This window comes from Mytilus trossulus, chromosome 2, assembly GCF_036588685.1.
Source record: "Mytilus trossulus isolate FHL-02 chromosome 2, PNRI_Mtr1.1.1.hap1, whole genome shotgun sequence".
Taxonomy (NCBI): domain Eukaryota; kingdom Metazoa; phylum Mollusca; class Bivalvia; order Mytilida; family Mytilidae; genus Mytilus; species Mytilus trossulus.
This window is the reverse complement of record NC_086374.1, coordinates 48,827,047-48,850,506: the sequence shown is the minus strand read 5'-3', so window position 1 is coordinate 48,850,506 and position 23,460 is coordinate 48,827,047. Positions and strand designations below refer to the sequence as shown.

The window sequence follows — 23,460 nt, the reverse complement described above, 5'->3', positions numbered from 1 at the left end:
CAAAATTTCTTCATGAAAAAAAATTTAAAAAACAATACGTCAGTCATGTTTCATAAATGTTTATGAACATAGTAATGATAATATGATTAACTGATTTTAAAGTTGTTAGTCTTTTACAATGTACGTATTACATAAATATAAAAGTTTCGCTACATCAATTCTTAGAACAGTGATTTAACCGACATGAAGGATAATCAAAATTCTTTCTTTTATGGGCTTTCGTGGGTCTTCCATTTAAATTCACAGCCAATAACAAAAATACATTTTTCAAAATATGCTAATGTTCCAGTTCTCTTCAATGATAAAATAAGGAAAAACAACTCTCTTGCAGGACTGCAGCCTCGACCAACGGATAAGTTATGTTGAAAACAATCCTATTGTTCACTGTGCATTTTAAACGAAATAATTGTTGAAATATTAAGTAAAACAGTCATGGTTAGTGGATGAATATTTCTATCATATACATATACTAAACATATCTAAAACCTATAAATTTTATAACACTATACAAGTACTCGGAAGCTAAATAACAATATACATAGATGTTCAGTAGCAATATTATAAAATGCAATTTAAAATGCTTGATTTGCTTGCACTACTGTTTATACTGCAGGTTGAGAAGCACCTCTCCAATCCAAAAAACTGAAGACTCCAGCGACAAGAATAATGATCGAAGCTAATATCTCAAAAACAAACGCGAATCCATAGCTAGATGATGGAAATTTAGCACCATATATAATCACACCAAGAAGGATACCCCCGACTGAAATAAAGAATTAGACAAATCATTTATTTATAATATTCTGCATCTTATAATAAATCTATGGAGAGAAAAAAAATATATTATATATTATTTCGCCTTTTTAGAATCGAAAAACTATTGGTAAAATGAGTAGTACACTAAAATGAAAATACCGTTACGTCACTGTTTGGATGTCCTTTCTTTATGACGTTTTAAACCAATCACAACGTTTCAGTGATCGATTTTTTTTAAAATATCACACAAGATGTAAAAAGATTCTAAAACGGCGTGGCCAAATGAGGTAATTTGTTTCATAGTGTTGTTGGGTTATTGTCACACTGACGTATACACAACATTTCCGGTTTCTATGTCAAAATGTACAGACTCCACATAGAGCTTGTTGTGTTGTAATGTATATGATGGTCTGGGTAACTTTTATAATATAGAGAGTAAGTCGTCAATGCAGCAGTATAAAAGGGGCGAATAATAATAAAGGAAATAGGTCAATAAAAATAGGAATAGAGAAAAACGGTGTGCTAAGATATTATATAAGAATAGAGGATATTCATTTCGTCAAAATCAATTGATAAAAAATAATACAAAATGGCATCAAATCAAGGAATACAGAAGTGAAGAAACCCCGATTCAGACCCTCGTTTATAATTTGGTCGGTAAACACAATTCCTAGTTGACAAACATACATTTACAGTAAACTTGAATTATGCGCAAAACGGATTTACTTATGAAGTGAGCTTGAAAAATTTCCAATCTTAATCTAAAGAAAAAAAACAAAATGGGGAAAGCAGTTCGGTGATCGCTTTATTTTGGTTAACGTTAACGTTTTGCATGACAATACCATTGAAATAGTCAGAATGAGACTAAACGTTGTGTTCACAGACAATTTCCCTCATAATCGTTTTAGGTATTAATGAGAAAAAGTGACAAGTGCCTGTGTTTCTGTTGCTTTAAATACATCAATGTGAAATGTATGCCTTGAACATCATGGACTTCAAAGATATAACAATTTGAGCTAAAGCTTTGGTTTATTACTCTAAATTTGGTTTTAATTACGAGAAATTATCTTAAAAAAAGATTTCTATTTTACCCATAACTAAATACACTAATTTGATATATTTGATATGGACTGGTCCTAGATATTAAACCTCACGCAATTCAAAAAATAGTATCTGTCTACCTGTTAACATTTTCTCAGGTTAATCATGTCATATAATGGAATTATAAATGTAAAAGCAATTGCTTAAGGAGGTAGTACATAGAGTAAACGTATTATAAATGGGTGATGGACACTCTGAAATTAAGAAAAGTATAAAAATAACTATAATTATTTGTTATCTTACACTTATTGGTAATGATTTAATATTTTCGGTTTACGTCGACCAAAACATTTTCATTGATTACAGCTATTTGAACATGATTAACAACAATGTTTTAATATCCAGTATCGTATCTCCCATTTTAACTGTTGAAAAAAAGCTTCTTTGAACACTGAACGAGGTCGTATTTATTTATCAGTGTAACAACGCAAGATCTAATTTGCCAGTTCTTACTTTCCGCAAAATTTTCATTATATTAAGAATATTTACAATTTTGAAATGACGCATTCTTTATAAATTTCGAGAATCGTTTAATAGCATGTATTTCCATCCTTTGAAAAGGTAATTATTTTGAAGAAAACACTTTTGAATTACGCCTATCTACGAAAGGTGTGTTTAAATCACATTATACTGTTATTACTGAACTAGAACTGTAAATTGATATATGATGTATGTGGATTTATTTTGCAAAGGTTCAACCTTCGTCATACCCGTTAACAATTTTTCATATATTCTAAAAATATAACAGTAACAACCTGACGCAAACTGCAGCAAACAGATGAAAATGGAAAATATCTTCTGCTCTTTCATGACTGTTAATTTTAGTCCCATAACGATGAGTGCACCAAGTATTGCAAGAAAGGCAAGTGTTTCGAAGGCTTCCACTGCCTCTAACCATTCTAAAAGCAAGAAATATGCGTGTAGATGTTTCGATTTAAATTTAGACTTGTACACAGCTTAAAAGTAACGTTTATCACGTTTAAAAATTAATCAAAACTATGAACAATATACTTACTTCAATTGAATTTGAAGCAATTATGTTACTAAAAATTGACAGTTAAGAATGGGTTATATTACAGAATTTATTTTAAACTGATTACAAAAGGCTTACAATAGGAAGTTTAAAGCAAATAAGACGATCAGAAATTATATTGATTTCTTTGAGATAAAGTTTTTTTCAAACGTTTGGTTTTTAGACAATGCATTTCTTTCTAAAAAAAAAAGTAGCTGATAAATGAATGCAAACCTGGATTATATCCACTACCAACAAAGTCAGAACAAATGCTGCCATAACATGATTTCCAAATTCCAGAATGACCATTTCCTTCCTTAACCCAGTACGGTGCGCCGTAACCGATCAAATGTACAATAAATCCAATAGCAGTCAAAATTGCTGATACAAGAGCAAATTTTGATAAACCGTCCAACAACCCCATTGTCAGATATTGATGGCGTCCGCACAAAATAGGTTAAATACCTGAATGATTTTGTTCAGTAATGTATACCTTTTGACTGGGTATAAATAGAATAATAAGTAGTTTATATTCCTGCAACTATTTCAATGAGACGTAGTAGAGGGGAAAAGTTGTATCTGAGTGGACAATTAACTTATTCCACGAATATCCAGTTAGTAAGTGTTGTCGAAAAAGACAACAGACAATAAATTGCGAGGGTAAATCAACTATCGTAATATAATAGCAGAAACCAAGCCATACTGTTAAACGTTTACTTCCGATGATAAATATTCTGAAATGCGAATGCTACGTCCCTCACTGACGCCCATCCTAGATATAAAAAATAAAACGTAAAAGAGTAAAAAACAGATTTCCAAATGACAAGACGAATAGACTTATTTTAAAATTCGTCCTTTTTATATTTAAATGCTGTCCTAAAATATATACAACATACATATACAACGTGTGCATGCAAAACATAATTCTGTCAATAGGGTCTAAATCAACACAAACAAAACTTTTCATAAGATCAAAAAAGTGAAAACCTATGTTTTAACAAAACATATTTGACTTAAAGGTCGAACAACTGATGTTATTTATGTTATTCTTTTCCAAGTCACAATTTTGTGAAAGTTAACCTTTATAGGTCAAAGTACATGACATTTTTAAGTATCAATAGTAATGAATGTAAATTGCAATGTTTGTTTCGATTGTACTTCTATTAAGCAGGTACAGAAGTGCCTCTCCAATCCATGAAACTGAAGACTCCAGCAATAAGAAATATGATTGCAGATATAATCTCAAAAACAAATGCATATCCATAGCTAGATGAAGGACTTTTGGCACCAAATATGATTACACCAAGAAGGATAAGACCAACTGAAATAAAAGATTTATATAAATTATTATTATTCATATGAAGAAAATAGAAAACAACTTAAAAATATTTAACCGTGGCAACTCTGTTGATTTAAAGTAAAGAAACTAAGGAATTTGGGCAACATCATTGTTTGTACACCGAAATAAAAATAATGCTAGGTCATTGGTTGAATTTCCATTGTTGGTGGCGTACTAAACCAATCGATGTACGTTTTTTATCATAATATTAGGTCGATAAGATTCTGACACGGCGTGATTACTTGATGAATTTTGATTCATTGTATTGTTCTGGTGTGGTCATACAACTACTCCCTTCTTAATTTACACATAACTGATTACACCAATTTGATATGAACTTACCATTAAAATGTATTATTCAAGTAAACATCAATTACTTAAATTTGTCAAATGTTCGGACTCCTTGTTTTTATTCCTTCCATACAGTATAAAATAGTATTGCCCCATATCACTAACTTTAATTTTATATGAGAATTATACAGCTCATTTTAAAAAAATTAATCAGAATCGATTTCTTTTCTAATAATTTGAAAAACCAAAATATTAGTTTTATTTCCGGATCATCCTCATCACGCCATTTCGTTGAGTTGAATATATTGAAATGAAGTTTAATACTTATCTAAATTTTGAGCTTGTTTTGAACATTAACCAATGTCCTTTTGATTAAAAGTAAAACATTTGTTCGGTGTCTCTACTTTGCTTAAATGGACAAATTTTCTAGTTATTTTCATCATTAACAATGATAAGTTGGATTTGCTAGTTCTTTTTGAAAATGTTTACATTATCAAAAAGCACATTCTCTAGAAATTTTGAAATGTAGCAGATCACGTGGGTTCATCCGTTTAAAAGATAATTATTTTAAATGGAATCATTGGTGAATTATGATTTACGCCTATCTACACGCTTCTGTATTTTAAAGAAAACAAAGCATTATTAAGTTTTATTATATAGTAAATTGAGTTACTAATTAGTTTGCGATAGCTTTACAAAAGACTGTATCGTAGCAAGAACTTATTTTAAATATTTTGCAAAACATTTTAAATAAACAGACAAAAACTTCTTTTTATTCACAAAAATTTATTTAAAAGTAATATGATTAAACTGAAAAAGTTGGCTTCCCAATTCAACCTAAAACGTCAGCAGTGAATAAATGAACTAAAAAATTATCGACTTTTCTATTGTTAACATAAAAAGTAACCTTATTTGATTATTCAAAGGCTGGGCTCGTTAACCTCGCATTATCTTAGTTAGATACTTTATACGGAATAATAGAAAAGACCTTGATTGGGTAAAATATCAGAGTAAACTAGAATTAATTTACGAGAAAAAAGACCAAAAATACAGTAACACAAATTACATAAAATGACTCAAAGCTAAAACGATTTATTGTAATGTGGTGTATTTATTAGAATACAGAACTCAACAGCATTACATGTGTGTCGACTGGACAGCTTTGGTATGTGCAAATATATAAACTTTTTATAGTGTCTGTTGAAAGTCAGTTCAATCGAAAGAAACAAAATATATGTCAGTGTTCATCAGTCAACTAGGACCTGTTATCAATTTTACGTCTAACTTAATACTAGTATCACATATACACAATGGAATCACATATAAATCTAGTGGCATATTCAAGCACTGTCAAGATGAACTATACAACAAAACTTTAAAAGCATGTTTTATCTACAGAAATGCTTGTAATCTTATAACCCTAGTTTTGTCACCTTTACATCATTATGATCATACAATTAAACCTCTACTATTAAATATGACAGTGAAATATGGGGAATGCTTCGTTTTGATTCAGTTGCTTGTTTTTGGTCAGGATTCTTCTTCAGAAAAAGCTTATAACCAATGTGAAATCAAGTCTTGGTGTAAACAGAAAGTCAAGTAATATAGCTGTGATGTTAGAGCTTGGTATATTTCCTATATATTTTACTATAATTTTATCAATGTTGCAGCATTGTCAAAGACTGAAAGGTTTGAAAAAAGGATTATCATTTGATGCATTCATATGTTGTAAACAATTGCATATTTCTATTGTAAGTACATGACACTCAGGTATGGATAATATTACGAGAGATTGCTTTACCAAATTTGACCAAATAATTGGTTCTTTATGTCAGTATATTAACAATAAACTATGTGAAAGTTATCTTAAATTTTGGAATAGACTGGAGGATCAAACAATTAACTCTGAAAAGGGAGTTCTTATTTTTCTCTACAGGATTTTAAAAAAAGACAGTCAATTTGTAAATTAAGAATTAGCGCTCACAAAAATTTACAGACATATATTAAAAAAAACATATAAACAGATCAGAGCGGTTTTTTTTTCAAATTGCTCACTTGGAAAAGTTGAAGACGAGCTTTATTTTTTGTAAGAATGCCCACGTTATGATAATCAAAGAGAAATTTTTTTCAAGCCATTTCTAATAATTGTTTTAAACTTAAAAACTTATATATTATCTTATAAGTATTTATGACCAAAGAAAATGTAACTCTTATCGGAAAACTGAGCTGTTATATTGGTTACTGTTTTGAATTAAGGTGATCAGGTATATGAATATCGACACTTAGGCAAGTAAAAGATTTGAGAATGAATGCATATAATGTATTTTCATTCTTTTATTCACAATATATATATGTAGTTTTGCTCTGATTTTGACTAATGCTAATATAATAGATATATTATACTAGATATATTATACATGTACTCTGTGACTACAATTGTTGTTGTTACCCTTATTATGTCAATATAATTTTATGCCCTTTATGGTCCCTTTAATTAAAATGAAAAAAAATATTCTATTCTATACAACCTGAAGCAAACTGAAATATAAAGATGCCAATTTGCAATATCTTCTGTTCTTTCATGACTGTAAATCTTAGTCCTATAACTGCTATCGTTGCTAGACTGGCTAGAAAGGCAAGTGTCTCAAAGGCTTGAACTGCCGCTAACCATCCTAAAAACAAACACTGTACATGTAATTATTCACAATTTTAAGTTAATACCATTTGGGTTTTGTTAAGTTTACGTAAATGGCTTATACGCTTGAAAGTACAGTGTATCGTCCCGAAAAAAACAATATACTCATCTAATCATGCAGATCTGAAGCAAAATTTCAAAATGAGTGAATTATATCATAGAAATTCAAAGAAATTCAAAGAAACTAAGACGAAAAGAAAATCGTCATTATTTCTTTGAGATACAGTTACTAGTATTAACGAGTTAAATTAATAAAGGAATACAAACCTTCGTATGCTACAAATAGATCTTTGAAAGTCTTGCTAACTGTGTTATAACACTGGCTGCCAATACATAATTTCCAAAGTCCTACATGAAATTCACCACTTTTTAACCAGTATGGTGCTCCATAACTGATCAAATGTACAAGAAATCCAACAGCAGTCAAAATTGTTGATATGAGAACAAATCTCGAAATTCCTTCAAATAAACCCATTGTCAGATGTTGATTGCGTCCGCACCATATACTTTGAAAGCATAAATAAAGTTGTTCAGTTGATATTTATACTATCTATGCTATAAAGCTGAAGGAAGCGCGAAAAAAAATACTTCCTTATACATGGGTTTTGTAATAATTTCTTTGCCGAGTTTTCCGTTAATGACAATAATAATTGAAGAGTTGTCCTGTTTGTAGAAAAAAATGTGTTATTTGAAGTTGCAAATACCTTGCACTGAAGTTAATCACGACAAAATAAAGAATTACTTAGTCTGCAAATCTGTTCCGATAACTGGTTTGATATTTAAAGGCAAAATTAGTGTTTCAATAGTTACTACTTAAAACAGCTTGCTTAATGGTATTTTCAGTATATATTATTAGAATCCAATTAAACAAAAATAGACAACCGATGCAATAACATAGTCAATATATCCGAATGTTGAAATTAAATGATCTGGTATCTATTGTTTTCTTGTTTTCCTGTTTTTCGTTTGTTGTTTCAGGATAGCATTGAAAATATCAGAAGGATTAGCCTAGCTAGCTTTTGTCAATTTTATAATAGTTATGAATAAATTTCGACATCAACGATGCACGTATAAGTCTTGACTTTAATCTACGACGACTTACAAAATGAATGCATTTCGTCGGACAGACTGACTGGGTGGGCGTTCAACTATTTATTTCATATATCAATACTTTATTTATAAACGCATGAAAAGAATACCAAGCAACACCAATGATAAAAAAAGAAAAATCTAATGTAAGTATCTTTAATTAGAAATATTTCTGATTAAAGATATCCTTCAGTATGATTTATCATGTAAAATAATCATCTAAATATATTCTAATTTTCAAAAAGAAATAATATTTTGTTAATATCAAAGTAAAGAAGAAATTTTATCAATTTCAAATTAATGAATATATTGGATGCAATGTGGGCACTCCTCAGTTCAGAATCATGGATTGTAAGCAGGTCGGTCCATTTTTCAATAATTCAATACGGATTCAAAACTACAATGTCATAACTATATAGTAAAGAAGGTTACGTCTTCAAAGTAGAACTGAATTGAAACTTTTGTCTGAATCATCCAAAAAAAACAAGGTGAAAAAAACAGTCAAAATAGTTTTGTTACAATTTGAAATGTAACACTTTTGACACCATTTCAATGGAAACGAAAAGAAGGATGTGGTATTCCCTAAGCAAACAAAATAAGTATATGCACAACAACAAAAATCACGTACAAAAAAAGAAGGAAGTAGACAAAACGGAAGAACAGGAATAAAATAGTGTTCCTTTTCTTTTTTATATATTTTTTAAATTGAAAATATATCTCTGTTAGAAATGTTGACCAATGAGATTTAAATACACTAAAGTGACATAGCTGTGGCGATAGCTGATGCAGTTTATTCTCGTCCCAGTCGGCAGTGTTTACGTAGAACAAAATATTTTAATCTTCATTAAGTTTCAAATAGTTTTTCTTAAGTATAGATTCTCTCTCTATCAGCTCCTCAGCAAAACGAAAAATGAACACAAAAGTAAGAAGCTTAGTTTCATTGATCTACTATTAAATCTTTAAGACATATAACTTTTAAAAAAGCAGGGAAAACAAAGAAACATGACTTTTATTCCAGTTTTTCAATTTTGTACAATTCCTTCCTCGATATTCACATATATTTGGAATAACTTGTTTTTCGTGTCCAATAAGGAAGCAGATATTGACGATTGTCCTTTACTTTCCGTTTCTTTTTTGTTCTTTCTTTTGTTTGACTGAGTAGCTTATATTGTTTGAGAGAATGTAAAATAATATGGTATTATAATGAAATGACTTTCATGAAGTTAAGATAATGGTACTTGAGTAAATATTCCTTTTCATTTCCTTGAGGAAGATTGAAAAATTATCCTTATACGCAAGCTATGAAGGACAAGAACGATACAAATCTTTGCAATATCGCCATGTATTGGTAAAGAAAGAAGGTAGAACGTTAGGTATATATTGCTTAAGGATGTATTCTTCTGACTTTTCAGACTTGTTCAGTCTCGTTGAAATCTAGTTCTTGAATTATTTCCAAAACAAGAGATACAAGTGGAAAGTATCAATGAATTTTAAAAATTTTATAATCAAACATAACTCTGTGAAAAAATTGTGTATTTACAAGGAATGATATTTGAGTAATCCAGTTTTCAAATTTTACGACCAATCAAGTTTTTCAATCAAGAAAAAAAGTTTAATTCTAGAAATGTTTGGCTCCTCAGAGGTGCACATCCTTAAATTATATGTTTCACAATGTTAAGAAAGAAATGTTAAGGTTTAAGTGCTGTTCAATTTTATATTTGATTGGACGTTCTATCAGTTTAGATTCGACCTTTCATGAAAGTGTTTGTCAAGTGTACGTTAATGTTTGTCATGTTATTTTTAAGTCCTATGGGCCTCGGTAGACGAGTAGTTTCATTAGTTTCTTCTGTAATCACTATCCAGTCAAAACTGAGGTTGTGAGTTCGAACCCCGCTTGTGCAGGTGCTCTTGACCATAACCTTAATTGACTAGAATATTCAGTTTTCCTATCGAAATTCTGTGGTATTCTCCGGGCACTCCGGCTTCCTATACCAATAAAAAAAGGCCTCCCCGTTAAAGCTAAAATGCGGTGCTTAAAAATGGCGTTAAAACACAAAGTATGACCTGAATGAGGTCATCCGAACTAATGCTTTTCAGGCGGAAACCTAGTTGAAATAGAACAAAAGAATCGAAACTCTTTGTTAAAGAAGGCGATAAACGCTTTAATACTGTTATGTTAACTATAGATCAAATTCTTGAAGTTAATAGAAACAAATAAACTGAAACGACAATTTTCTTCTCAACTACAAAGTGTTTATTTTAAAAACACTATTTGCATAAGTTTTAAATTTTTCTTTTGCAGAACAAAATGATATCAAGTCGACGTGGGTATCTATCAAGTTGGATGTAGAAAATGCATAACCTCCGATTTAAAAAAAAATTACCACAGACGGAGAACATATCAATCTATTAGTTCAGTAATTTCGTGTCTGCCCTTCCATTATGTGACTCAAGAAAAAAATCCCCAAAAGGGGTAACAATTGTATTGAAAAGAAAAAATCGAGTGCACCTTTTTATGTTAGGGCGTGTTTGTGGTGTATATTTTGTCTTTAAAACGTACAAAGCAAAAGTATTTGATATATCATCTCGCTTCAGATTCTATCATTTCTATATATTTAAGCTGCAGGTTGACTGTATAACAAACAAAAAATCACACTATGAAAAGGATGAAATATATATGGGTCAAGTGAATTGCCTATCTAATGAATCACAAAAACAGAGTAGCGAATAACTACATGTATTATTGTTTTGCTATAAGAACGTGACGACAGTCTTTTAAGTTGGATTGGTGACTAGGGAATAGAAATATGGTCACTTGGTCTTCTCCCGGCCGGCAGTAAAACGCTTGCCGAAGTTGGGCGCCCGTTTGGCTGTGCGGCATGTATCAAGTTCGCAGTCACGTCCGGTCAGATTGGGAACGTTAAATCCGATGCCTCGTGTAAGGAGAGTGCCACGCTCTTTGCACGTTAACAACCCTCGCAACAACTCTTGGGGTTCCGTAGGTGGCCTGTTGCGAGGCAAAATTTCTGTCCCTACCTATAGTATTTATTGTGAACTTGATCGTGTCCTTAATATGCGTGAAATATTTGCCACTGGATGTTAAGCAACCAACAATTAATCATTTGAGTTGGATGATGGAAATGCATGTCCTAGCAAAAATGTAATTGTTTGTGTTTGATAACTAGGGTTTATAATCTTCAACCACTGAATATTTTTAGTCTGCACTTCCACGAAAGATTTAATTAGAATTTTTTTAATGTTAAGGAATTTTCGAAAATGCTACCTGACAACCGATCAGACAATAGTTTTAAGTTGAAGAAATGCAGACGAAAATCATAAACTGATGCTAATTTGCTAGTAGATACATTTGTCTTTAAAAATACAACTGACATTTAAAAGAGGGACGAAAGATACCTAAGGGACAGTCAAACTCGTAAATCTAAAACAAACTGACAACACCATGGCTAAAAATGAAAAAGACAAACAGAAAAACAATAGGACACATGACACAACATAGAAAACTAAAGAATAAACAACACGAACCCCACCAAAAACTAGGGGTGATCTCAGGTGCTCCGGAAGGGTAAGCAGATCCTGCTCCACATGCGGCACCCGTCGTGTTGCTTATGTGATTACAAATCCGGTAAATAGTCTAATTCGGTAGGTCAAATTCATCGTAAGTAATGGTGCTATGTGAATAAATTTATCGGTTTTCAAGAGCAAAATTGGCAGCGCGTCATCTCTACAATGGCTTCCAATTTTACGATTGTGAAAATGAACTGTCGTAATGTGGAGATAATTTTGACGAAGAAGAATCCTGACTGTTTTGTTGCACACAATGTTTGACTGCGTGTATTATAAATAAACTTGTAGTAGTTTCTTGATGTGCTTTACGACATATAAATACACAAAAGTGATTGTTTTATCACTTCATTGTATTTGTTTGGCTTTTTAACTATTTTGATCTGAGCGTCACTGATGAGTCTTATGTAGACGAAACGCGCGTCTGGCGTATAAAATTATAATCCTGGTACTTTTGATAACTATTCAGGATGTGCTCGTGTTTTGTGTTTTTTTAAAGTTTATTCGTTGTACAAAGTAGCATTATTCTAAATTATGACATTTACAACTATAGGTTACCGTACGGCCTTCAACAATGAATAAGGTCCATACCGCATAGTCAGCTATAAAAGGCTCCGATATGACATTCTAAATTATTCAAAGGAGAAAACTAACGGCCTTATTTATATAAAAAAAAAATGAACGAAAAACAAATATGTAACACGTAACCAAACGACAACCACTGAATTACAGGCTCTTGACTTGGGACAGGCACATACATAAATAATGTGATGCCTTTATGATATTCAAAATCTGTGTGACTCAACACAATGATAAATAAAGGCAAATGATGTATTTTGCTATTCAATAGAAGTAATGAATCGATAAATGGAAAACAACCGGGTCATAAACCAAAACCTGAGGAAACATATCAACTTTAAGAGGAAATCAACAAAATCAAACACCAATTTACCAAAAAACAAACTATTTGACAACAACTGCCATGCCATATTCTCTTGGCTTGGTACGTGGCATTTTAAGGGGTAAAATGGTGAGTTGAATAGGTTTGATGACTAGCCAATTCTTCGCTTATATGGCAATGTTACAATACCTCTAAAATGACAACAATACTTGACAGGAATTCAGAACAAGTAAACGCAAGAACACTCAAGACGGAGAAAACCCATAAATAATTAACCTTATATTACATTAAAACATGTAAGCCACAGAATGAAAAATAACGGATACCTTCCATGAATTAACGACATTATGCCAGGACACAACAATAGAATTATAAACTGTGCGTCGAACGAATATGTCAACGCCACTAAAAGTGATGTATTGGTTGTGACGTTTATCTTATTTCATTTAAAATTAAAAAAAAAAATAATAATTTGTTAAAATTTTCGACTTTTGATTAGCATAATTACAAGTTAAAAGTTCATGTAATGTTATTTTCTTATATTTATTAAGACTTGCTTTCATGGTGTTTTTCTCAAATAATATTATAAAAAGAATGCTTTACTTTGGTTTCCCCCTGTACCGATGTAAGGAATTGGGCGTGTATGAATACATATCCTATAAAGGAAAGACAAAAGCTTATTCTTTAGAAGAGTTTCAATAAAAAATTCCATCGAAACTTCAAGTTAAGTTAGACAATTATTGAATAAGTGTTTGATATACGGAAAAGGTTTGACGAATGAACAAGATATGTATTCAATATTATTTTTGAAGTTGTTTAATATAATGACGGTCGAATCTTAATGACAAAAAGCATATGATTATACAAACCATAATTTTGCTTATTTGTCGCAATCATGTTGTTTCATTTTTGCTCAAAGTAGTTTCTGAATAATCAAAACGATGAGTATAACACGGCGCCACATGGATTGATCTCAACCAATGAAATGTCATAAATTTTGTGAAACATGGAATAACTTTGTATTTAATATGAATGAACACATGTTACAACCCAATCCATCCTGGATATAAATAGTCTTTGTAGTTTATTCTCTTCCCAAATCCAGATCCTGATTAAGCTCGCCATTTGAAGTATGTCAATTCTCTACCAGCCAACCAACCAGACCACCTACCAAAGCTTCCAACTGTTATAACTGTATGGTTGCAAGATGCCAATGTTGCCATGTCGACCCCAGCACTGTTTTGTATAAATTCTACAGATATTTAAGAAGACATATATTTTTTGGCCCAACGCTTTTCATTAAATGCAACTATAAATATAAGATTTTGATATCTGTCCTTGAAATAATTGACAGCTCTTATCAGATATCCCGGTGAAGCAACATTGAAATCTCCGACTATTAACCAGTTTACCTCTTCGTATATGTAAACCTACACATGTTGTATTATAGTTAGGAACATTGTTAAATTCTTGGAGGATATTGACTATATTTTACATAACATTCTTTTAAATTTCTGCACGAAATGTGAGTTGTTATTTTAGTTCCTTTATAAAAGGAAACAAATATTTCAACGATTGTAAGAAATGCCGTAATGTAAAACTTTCATTTTGATTACAATTTGTAAGATTTTCATCATGTGAAGCTGACAGTCTTTCGTTCCGGTTATACAAGTCCGGGAATATCGTATCAATTGTCAGATATATACTCCGTATGAAGGCGTTGCTTGAATGAAGCTACATAGAAATAAAAATTTCTCAATTGGGAAGCTGAAATCATCACTTTTGTGGTAAAGTTTTGTTTTCAACAGACCCTCATTGACATTTTCTAGATGTAAGTCAAGATATGAAGCAGACTTAACTGTATCTGTTGTATCCTTTAACTCTAGTTCGAAAGGATATAAAGTATTCAATAATGAACCAAACGTTATCATAATAAAGTTCCTATCTCTAAATTCAAGTTCAGTGTAGATAAATGGAAAACAATTTGCTCAGGTAAAAAAAAAAATTTCTTCATTAATACATTAATGATTTTGTTTTTCAGTTTTGACTTTCAGAGAGAAAATTCGTCTGGACTTTTCATTTAGAACTTTTCTCTTCAAACCAAGGGTAACTGGGGTAAAGATATAGTATACTGTCGGTCTTTTCATTAAACCCTTCCTACAGCTGGATGATCGTTCAGCTGTGTATGATATATACATACGCAGCCTAGTCGGTTGGTTAATTCCGATGCTTTGTATATAGAGAGTGTCACCCTTGCTGTACTGGTCCGGAAATGGCCAGTTGAAAAGATAAATTTCTTTCCCTGTCCAATATACTTTCTTTTTCCAGTAGCAGTCCAAAATTTCCCATCTTTCATATCCGTCGATTCCTATGACAGGACCTACCTCTTTCATATTGTATTAAATAATGATTTGTTCCTAAGAGGGATAACTAAAAACGTGGGACGACAAATTCTTGTTTGGGAAGACGACGGTAGCCTGTGCTGTTTTAACAGCCTCTATAATGTCAACAAGCTCACAATGAACGTATGCAGTAGAAAAACGAACGCCATACGCAAGCGGTTCCGAAATATTGTTACACAAGAACTCGCGTGTAGATTATTCTAAATCGCTGCCAAAACCCCATGAAGTATTATCTCAAAATTAACAGGTGTAAAATGCAAATACTATCGCAACAAAGAAAATGAATGAACTGTTAACTAAAATTGTTAAAATCGGGACACTGCTTTATATTCTTTTTATTTATTTCAGCTTAAATCGAGAAAAAATCACGTATGATGTGCTCACTTTTTGAAAGTTATTTCAACCACCACCTGTCTCAGCAACTGCTTTATTCGTACATATATATTTAATGAATTTCTCGCTACATTGAAGACCTGTTGGTAACCTTCTGTTGTTGTTTTTTTTTCTATGGTCGGATTGTTGTCTCTTTGACACATTCCCCATTTTCATTCTCAATTTTATTTATACTTAAACAAATTTACTTTCTGTTATGTATAATATGGCGTAGTGATAAGTAGAAAGTACAGATTCAAGCCCCAGTTTAGGAGGGAGTAAAAAGTAAAATCACAAAACTACTTAACTCAGAGGAAAATCAATTTGGAAAGTCCATAATCACATGGCAAAATCAAAAACCAAAACGCATCAAAAACGAATGGACAAGAGCTGTCATATTCCTGACTTGGTACAGGCATTTTCAAATGTAGAAAATGGTGGATTAAACCTGGTTCTATAGCGCTAACCCTCTCACTTTAATAACAGTCTCATCAAAAACCGCTACATTTACATGATGCGTTAAATAAACAGTCACAATTAATAAAATAGTAAAAATATGGGTACATCAGTCATCATCGTATAACAATTTTAAAAGGAACAATTTAACAGGACACAAAAACATCTACTATCTACGAACACATGGATTGATTTGAGTGTCTGACGTCAGAAAAATTATATACGTCACATAAATTTGTCGTAATGATTCAGATCTACTCTAAACAATATTAGGTTAATTTTTAATTTTTCAAAAATACCCCCTAGCTGACTGGAATGATGTTTCAAATAGTTAACTCAGATCAAAAGTATGACTATTTTCGAAATGCTTCAAATGTTAACTCAGAAAAATTAATAAAAAATATACTATGAAAAACAGTTTAAAGTTTGAGTAACTCCAACATTGATTTAGAGGTCTCCTATTAAATTAAATGGTCTCCAGTCAGCTATCTAAAATAATAAATGTAATATCTCATTTTTAAAGCAACATGTTTGATATCATGTACTTATTTTTAATAAATTATTGCACCACAAGAAAAACGACAGCGAGTAGTAACCATATTGATACATTAAAGAATTATAATAATATAAAAAGAATTTAGAATGTTAATAATAAAAGAAAGAAAAAAAAATAGATTTAAGAAATTAAAGATATACAAATTGAATATATGAATGATATAGAAATAAAGGTGCATATATTACAGATTTAAACTGGTTAATCGACAAAGCATTTTTAGCATTAGTATCTAATTCGTTCCAGAGTTTAACAACAGAAGGTATGAAACTTTTATAATATGAAACTGTTCTGCACCTTGGTATGGTATAATTCTGAGAGTCTCTCCTAAGATTGTAATCATTCGGTGTGAGAAAACAAGGTTCTAATAAATCTATCATATAGCTTGGAGAAAATCCAATTTTTATTTTATAAAATGTAGTAAGTTTATGCTTCTTCCTTCTGTCTGATAAATTTTAAAGACCTATTTCAGTGTATAATTTTTTAAGAGAAGTTGTACGTCGGAGACCAGTTATAATACGAGCAGCTTCAATTTGAACACTTTCTAATAAGTTAGATTCTTGTAAAGTACAATTATTCCATATAATGTTTGCATATTCTAGAATAGGGCGAATAAATGCAGTATAAATTATAATAAGTACATTTCGATCCAAACTATATTTTACTTGTCTTAATAAATGTAATCTAGAACATGCTTTTTTATAAATTGCATTTATATGTAATTATCAATTAGCCTACTCTCAAAGTTGAGACCTAGGTGACAGTGACTTTTAACTTCTTTTATTTGGTCCCCTCCAATGCCAAAGTATAAAGGGGGAGGATTGATATCTTTTCTAGAAAATAATAGGGTTTCTGTTTTAGAGGGATTAAAGGTTACAGCCCAGTTTTCGGCCCATGTTTTAACTCTCCCAAGATCATCAGTCAAAGACATAGAAACAGTATCATAGTCATCATCAATAATGGCATATAAAGAGGTGTCAATTGCAAAAAATCTAATATGATTACTCATATATTTTCCACAATATCATTAATATAAGTTTAAAAAAAAAGAAGAAAGGAATGAACCCAGTACCAAGCCTTTGGGGTACCCCAGGACTGGTACCTTTTTGAGATGAATAAAACCCATCAGTTAAATTACTATGGATACCAAAAACTTTCAATTTATATAGCAAACCATCATGCCAAACTTTGTCAAAAGCTTTGGAAATATCGCAAAAAATAAAGCGAATATCTTTTCCTTGATCAAGATTGGATATAATAGTATCATATATTTCTGCTAGTTGATTTACTGTTCTATCACCTGGCTGAAAACCAGATTGAAATTTACATAATAAATTGTGATCTTTCAAGTTATTAAACATATGCTTGAATAAAACTTTCTCCATAATTTTGGATATGATACTTGTAAGCGAAATAGGTCGGTAATTAACTGGATCATGACAACTTCCCTTTCCCTTAAAAATAAATAAATACTTATAAACATAACAATAATAATTTAACTGACTGATGTTAAAGTTGTTAGTATTTTTGAGCTTTTTTTATGAGCTTTCATGGCTTAATTTAAAACGTAATGTCTTTTAAAAAAAAATGAAAATATTGGGGTTCTCTTTAATGATAAAACAACAAAAGGATATTTTTTTCTTGCAGGCCGTAGCCACACACCAAAGAATATAAAATCCTATCATTCACTATGTTTTTGAAGGGAGTTCGCTATTAAGTTTTAAATTAATAAGAAGTATAAAAGAATCAAAAATATATATATATAGGTCAATGTGTTTTGTTGTCGAGATATCAGCAATTGAAGTTTTGGCGGGAAAATGTTCTCTCTTGATTTTATATACCTTTACCATTGACAAGTTAAAGTTCTCAAAACCTATTAAAGAATAATTACAATTTTTATGAGAGTTTTACTGATGACTTATCATTATACATTTAAAAGATATATATTATAAAAAGAAAAATGGGGGTCAATTTGAAAAAATAGTTATGGTATTAAAATAGATAAAACCAGAAGATTCCGAAGATCTGACAAAAATCCAAAAACTTGACATTCAACCTAACGTCCTTGAATGACAATAATTTGGTATATAAAGATTGCATTTGTTTCTAACATAACCGATACAAAAGGTTCAGCGAGCACACGTATGTTTCCAACATACGTTTGCAAAGTTTGCATAAAATTTGACAAACTATACTCACTAAAAATTAGTCTACATTTTGTCGTTCGTCGTTTCTTCGAACATACGCTGCATTTCCTTCAAACTTTAACATTGAATCAATTTTCTATTCATATTTTGCCAATTAAAAAAAGGATTGATTCTGAGGAAAGAAAAAGAGGTATAATCTTGAGTGTTATAACTCAAAACAATGACAACAATTACTCAAATTTAGGTATATTAGGTGTATGTTCTCCTTTTTTTCAGTGCTGCTATTTTACAATCATCTGATGATGACGAAGAACTGACAATAAAATTAGACCTGCACAGAAGTCATGTGTATCTAAAAAAAAATTCTTTAGAAGCTATTTACCCGCTTAATAAGTTTGTTTACGTTTTTGACGGTTCAAACAGGGCCAGTAAACAATGATTAATCGATGAATTTGTTTCTAGTTTTGTAACACTTAACAAACTATAGAAAACAGCACACAACGTTTACAAAACTTTTTTGGAAGGAAATGCACTCTTGTAAAACATTCATGGTTAGTTGGTGAGTATGTCTATCTCTTACAATTAACCTAGTTTGTAATAGTAGGATTAACATTAACAGTGTTTTTATTTTAACAATATATAGTACTCGGAAAAAACAATATACACGAAAGTTAAGTAGTAATATCAATAAATGCAACTTGCAATTCGTATTTCGATTGTACTATTGTTTAACTGCAGGTAATGAAGTGCCTCTCCAATCCAAGACACTGAAGATACCAGCAACAAGAATCATGTTCGCAGATATAATCTCAAAAACAAACGCGAATCCATAGCTAGTTAAAGGGCTTTTGACACCATATATGATCACACCTAGAAGGATAAGACCAACTGAAATAAAAGATTTGTATAAGTTATTTATTTATTCAAATAAAGAAAAAACAAAACAACTTTAAAATTAGTAACCGTGGTATCTCTTTTGATTTGAAGATAATTTCGCCTTTTAATAATTTAAGGAATATGAGCAACCTAATTGTGTGTTCACCAAAATGGAAAAAAACGGTACGTCATTGGTTGAATTTTCATTGTTGGTGACGTTTTAACCAATCACAAAGTTTTGAAATACGTTATTTTTTATCTGAATGTTACCCAGGTCGATTAGATTCTGAAATTGCATTCAATCTTGATGCGTTATGATTCATTGTTATTGTTTTGCTGTGATCATTCTGGGTGACGTATAAGCAACATTTGTGGTGTGTATTTGGAAATGAAACCAATCTACATAAAGCCTATTGTATTGTATTGTATGGAGTTATGGATTGGGGTTTATACAAAATTAAATACTAGTAAGTTGTAAAAAAAATAAAATGAAGGGAAATAAATGGGAAAAAAAGAATAAAGAAAATATGCCAATACAACTGAAAAAGAAGAATAATCAAAAGAGAAAATAGAAAATTGAAAAAAAAAGTATGGAAGACAGAGGCTATCAAAGCTACCATGATTATAATTAAGTACGCCAGACGCGCGTTTCGTCTACATAAGACTCACCAGTAACGCTCATATCAAAATATCAATAAAGCCTAAAAAGTACAAAGTTGAAGAGCATTGAGGATCCAAAATTCCAAAAAGTTTTGCCAATGAAGAACCCAGTTTAGACCATTTTTTATAAATTGGTCAGTGAATACATTTAAATTACTAGTTGCCAAATACGGAACATTTTATTTATGTGCACAAAGGATTAACTTAATCAATTACCTTATAAAGTTATCAACCATCTAAATCTATAAAAACTAAACAAATGTGTTAGTCAGTTCGTTGATAGCTTAACCTCTGTTCACTTATTAAGATAATGTTATGATACTGTTTATGTGATCATCCCAATTTAACCTAAACGAAAACAGTTAGTTAATGAAGTAAAATATGACCAATCTGCCAATGTTTAGCATGAATAGTTATCAAAGGTACCAAGATTATAATAAAGTACGCCATACGCGCGTTTCATCTGCACAAGACTCATCAGTGACGCTCAAATCAAAATATTTATAAAGCCAAACAAGTTCAACGTTGAAGAGCATTGAGGATCCAAAATACCAAAAAGTTGTGCCAGAAACGGCTAAGGTAATCTATGCCTGGGATAAGAAAATCCTTAGTTTTTTCGAAAAATTCAAAGTTTTGTTAACAGGAAATTTATAAAAATGACCACATTATTGATATTCATGTCAACACCGAAGTGTTGTCTACTGGGCTGGTGATACCCTCGGGGACGAAAATGTGAAAAACAATCAGAGCAACTAAAAACTAATTTACAAGTAAAATACAAAGCTTAAAGTAACACAAATCACGAATAAAAACTCAAAGCTCAACAATGTTAATTGTAATTTGTGTATATAGTGAATACAGAGCTTTTTCAGATCGAAATATATGTATAAACTTTTAAGATTGTCTGTTAAGTGTTAGTTCAAACAAAAAAATACATGTCAGTGGGGTTTTTTTTAACTAGAAAGGATCAGTAAGTAATTTTTTCGACTATCTAAATGTTACATATACAACCTGAAGCAAACTGAAATAAAATGATTCCAATTGGCAATATCTTCTGTTCTTTCATAACAGTAAATCTTAGTCCCATAACGACTAACGTTGCTAGATTGGCAAGAAATGCGAGTGTCTCAAAGGCTTGGACTGCCTCCTCCCATCCTAAAAGTATTAAAATATGTACGTGAAGTTATTTTCAGTTTTTAAAATACGACAATTGGGGGGTCTTTTTTAGTTCTATAATAGATATCTCATATAGATAACAAGATATCTCATATATTTTACAAGATATCTTTTTTTCATTTTGATATATATCAATAAAAAAAAAAAAAAAAAAAACTAAAGTGTTTTCATTTTTCGTTATATATTTTACAAGATACCTTATAGATATCTCATAAACTATATATAAGACATCTTATAAAGTATATAAGATATCTTATTAAGTTTTTGAGATTTCTTGAGTTAGAATAAATAGTAAAACGGCTTGCCATATTAAAAAACTTTTAAGAAAGATTATGTCTGGTTATGAATGGAGAAAATCAGGAAAGGTATCAAAAGTCATAGGGACAGGGCAATTTTTGTTAGGCCCTACCTCTTTCCCCCAAAAATCCTTCTTTTTTTTTTCTTTTTTTTTTTTTTTATTAATTTCAATAATATTTTCGTTTTGCTCTAGACCGCGGTAGGTAGGTATAGTATCTGGCTAGGATCGTGGATTCGGTCCATTTTTATTTCGAGTGTAGCTTAGGCTTTTTCAAATGATGAAACATGCGATAAGTTCAACTAACTGCTATTTCGTAATTATAATAGTGTTTTTCATTACTGCCTATCTTATATTAAAAACTAAACATGTTTTAATCAACAAAGAGGCACAATGTCCTTGAATTTAACCAAAGAATTCAGTGTTTGTTATTGTCCGGTTATTTTTTCGAGAGCCACTGTGAAATCGTCCGTGTTTTAAACAAATGGCCCGGTTTTTTTTATACAGAAAATTTAAATAAGAAAAATCATATTGTAGACTTTAAAAGATGACTTTTTATAATTTATAACTGTAATTAAGTGAAAGACAATATCTTATATTCCCAATAAATCATCAAAAGCATATTTTAATATAACGTGCTTCTTTCGCTTGTGAACAAACCCATGCTTTAAATCCAATTAAATTTGATCAAATTTGTTTGCACATGGCTTTTTTGCGTATATTGACTTTTTCAGAATAATGAATTTGCTTACCCTTCCGGAGCACCTGAGATCACCCCTAGTTTTTGGTGGGGTTCGTGTTGTTTATTCTTTAGTTTTCTATGTTGTGTCATGTGTACTATTGTTTTTCTGTTTGTCTTTTTCATTTTTAGCCATGGCGTTGTCAGTTTGTTTTAGATTTATGAGTTTGACTGTCCCTTTAGTATCTTTCGTACCTCTTTTACTAAATTATCATGCACTTAATATATTTCCTTAACTTTAAAACACTTTCAAACTCTTAAATGATGCACATGATGTTAGTAATTCATTTATTATGTCTGTAATGTGTTGCATTCCGAAATTGAAATATTCGACATATATATACGACAACCGTTTATGCTCCTCCCTCTAAAAAATCACAGTGCCAACTGTTTGCTTCTTTACTAACAAAAACGGAGGTTCATGAAAGAACTACGCAAACACTTTTACACTAATACTTATCGAACATAGTAATTACCTTAATTGTCCTATTCAGAATGGAAATAATTGATGCAAGCTATACTTTATGGTAGTTTTAACATAGGTAGGCATTATATTCTTGTTATTTTAGCCTTCATTATTGCTCGGGCAAAAATAATCACAAATATAATGCCTACCTATGTTAAAACTACAATAAATATAAAAAAAAAAAGAAGATGTGGTATGATTGCCAATGAGAAAACTATCCACAACAGACCAAAATGACACAGACATTAACAACTATAGGTCACCGTACGACCTTCAACAATGAGCAAAGCCCATATCGCATAGTCAGCTATAAAAGGCCCCCATAAGAAAATGTTAAACAATTTAAACGAGAAAACTAACGGCCTTATTTTATTAAAAAAAATAACCAAAATAAAAATATGTAACACATGAACAAACGACATCCACTGAATTAACAGGCTCCTGACTTGGGACAGGCACATACATGTGGCGGGGTTAAACATGTTAGCGGAATCCCAAACCTCCCCCTAACCTGGGACAGTGGTATAACAGTGCAACATAAGAACGAACTAT

At 31.0% G+C, this 23,460-nt stretch overlaps 2 protein-coding genes across 2 annotated transcripts; both read right to left on the bottom strand.

Annotated features, from left to right (window-relative positions):
* Window positions 1-43: 43 nt before the first annotated feature.
* LOC134707459 (uncharacterized) lies at window positions 44-3,548 on the bottom strand. The gene is made up of 3 exons (XM_063567209.1): window positions 3,104-3,548; window positions 2,613-2,756; window positions 44-763 (listed from the first exon to the last, which is right to left on the bottom strand). The coding sequence occupies exons 1-3, from the start codon at window positions 3,291-3,293 to the stop codon at window positions 603-605; spliced, it is 495 nt and encodes a 164-aa protein (XP_063423279.1). The 5' UTR covers window positions 3,294-3,548; the 3' UTR covers window positions 44-602.
* Window positions 3,549-4,032: 484 nt separating this feature from the next.
* Window positions 4,033-7,669, bottom strand: LOC134705814 (uncharacterized). Its single transcript, XM_063564531.1, has 3 exons — window positions 7,462-7,669; window positions 7,028-7,171; window positions 4,033-4,190 (listed from the first exon to the last, which is right to left on the bottom strand). The coding sequence occupies exons 1-3, from the start codon at window positions 7,667-7,669 to the stop codon at window positions 4,033-4,035; spliced, it is 510 nt and encodes a 169-aa protein (XP_063420601.1).
* Between the last annotated feature and the right edge of the window lie 15,791 nt (window positions 7,670-23,460).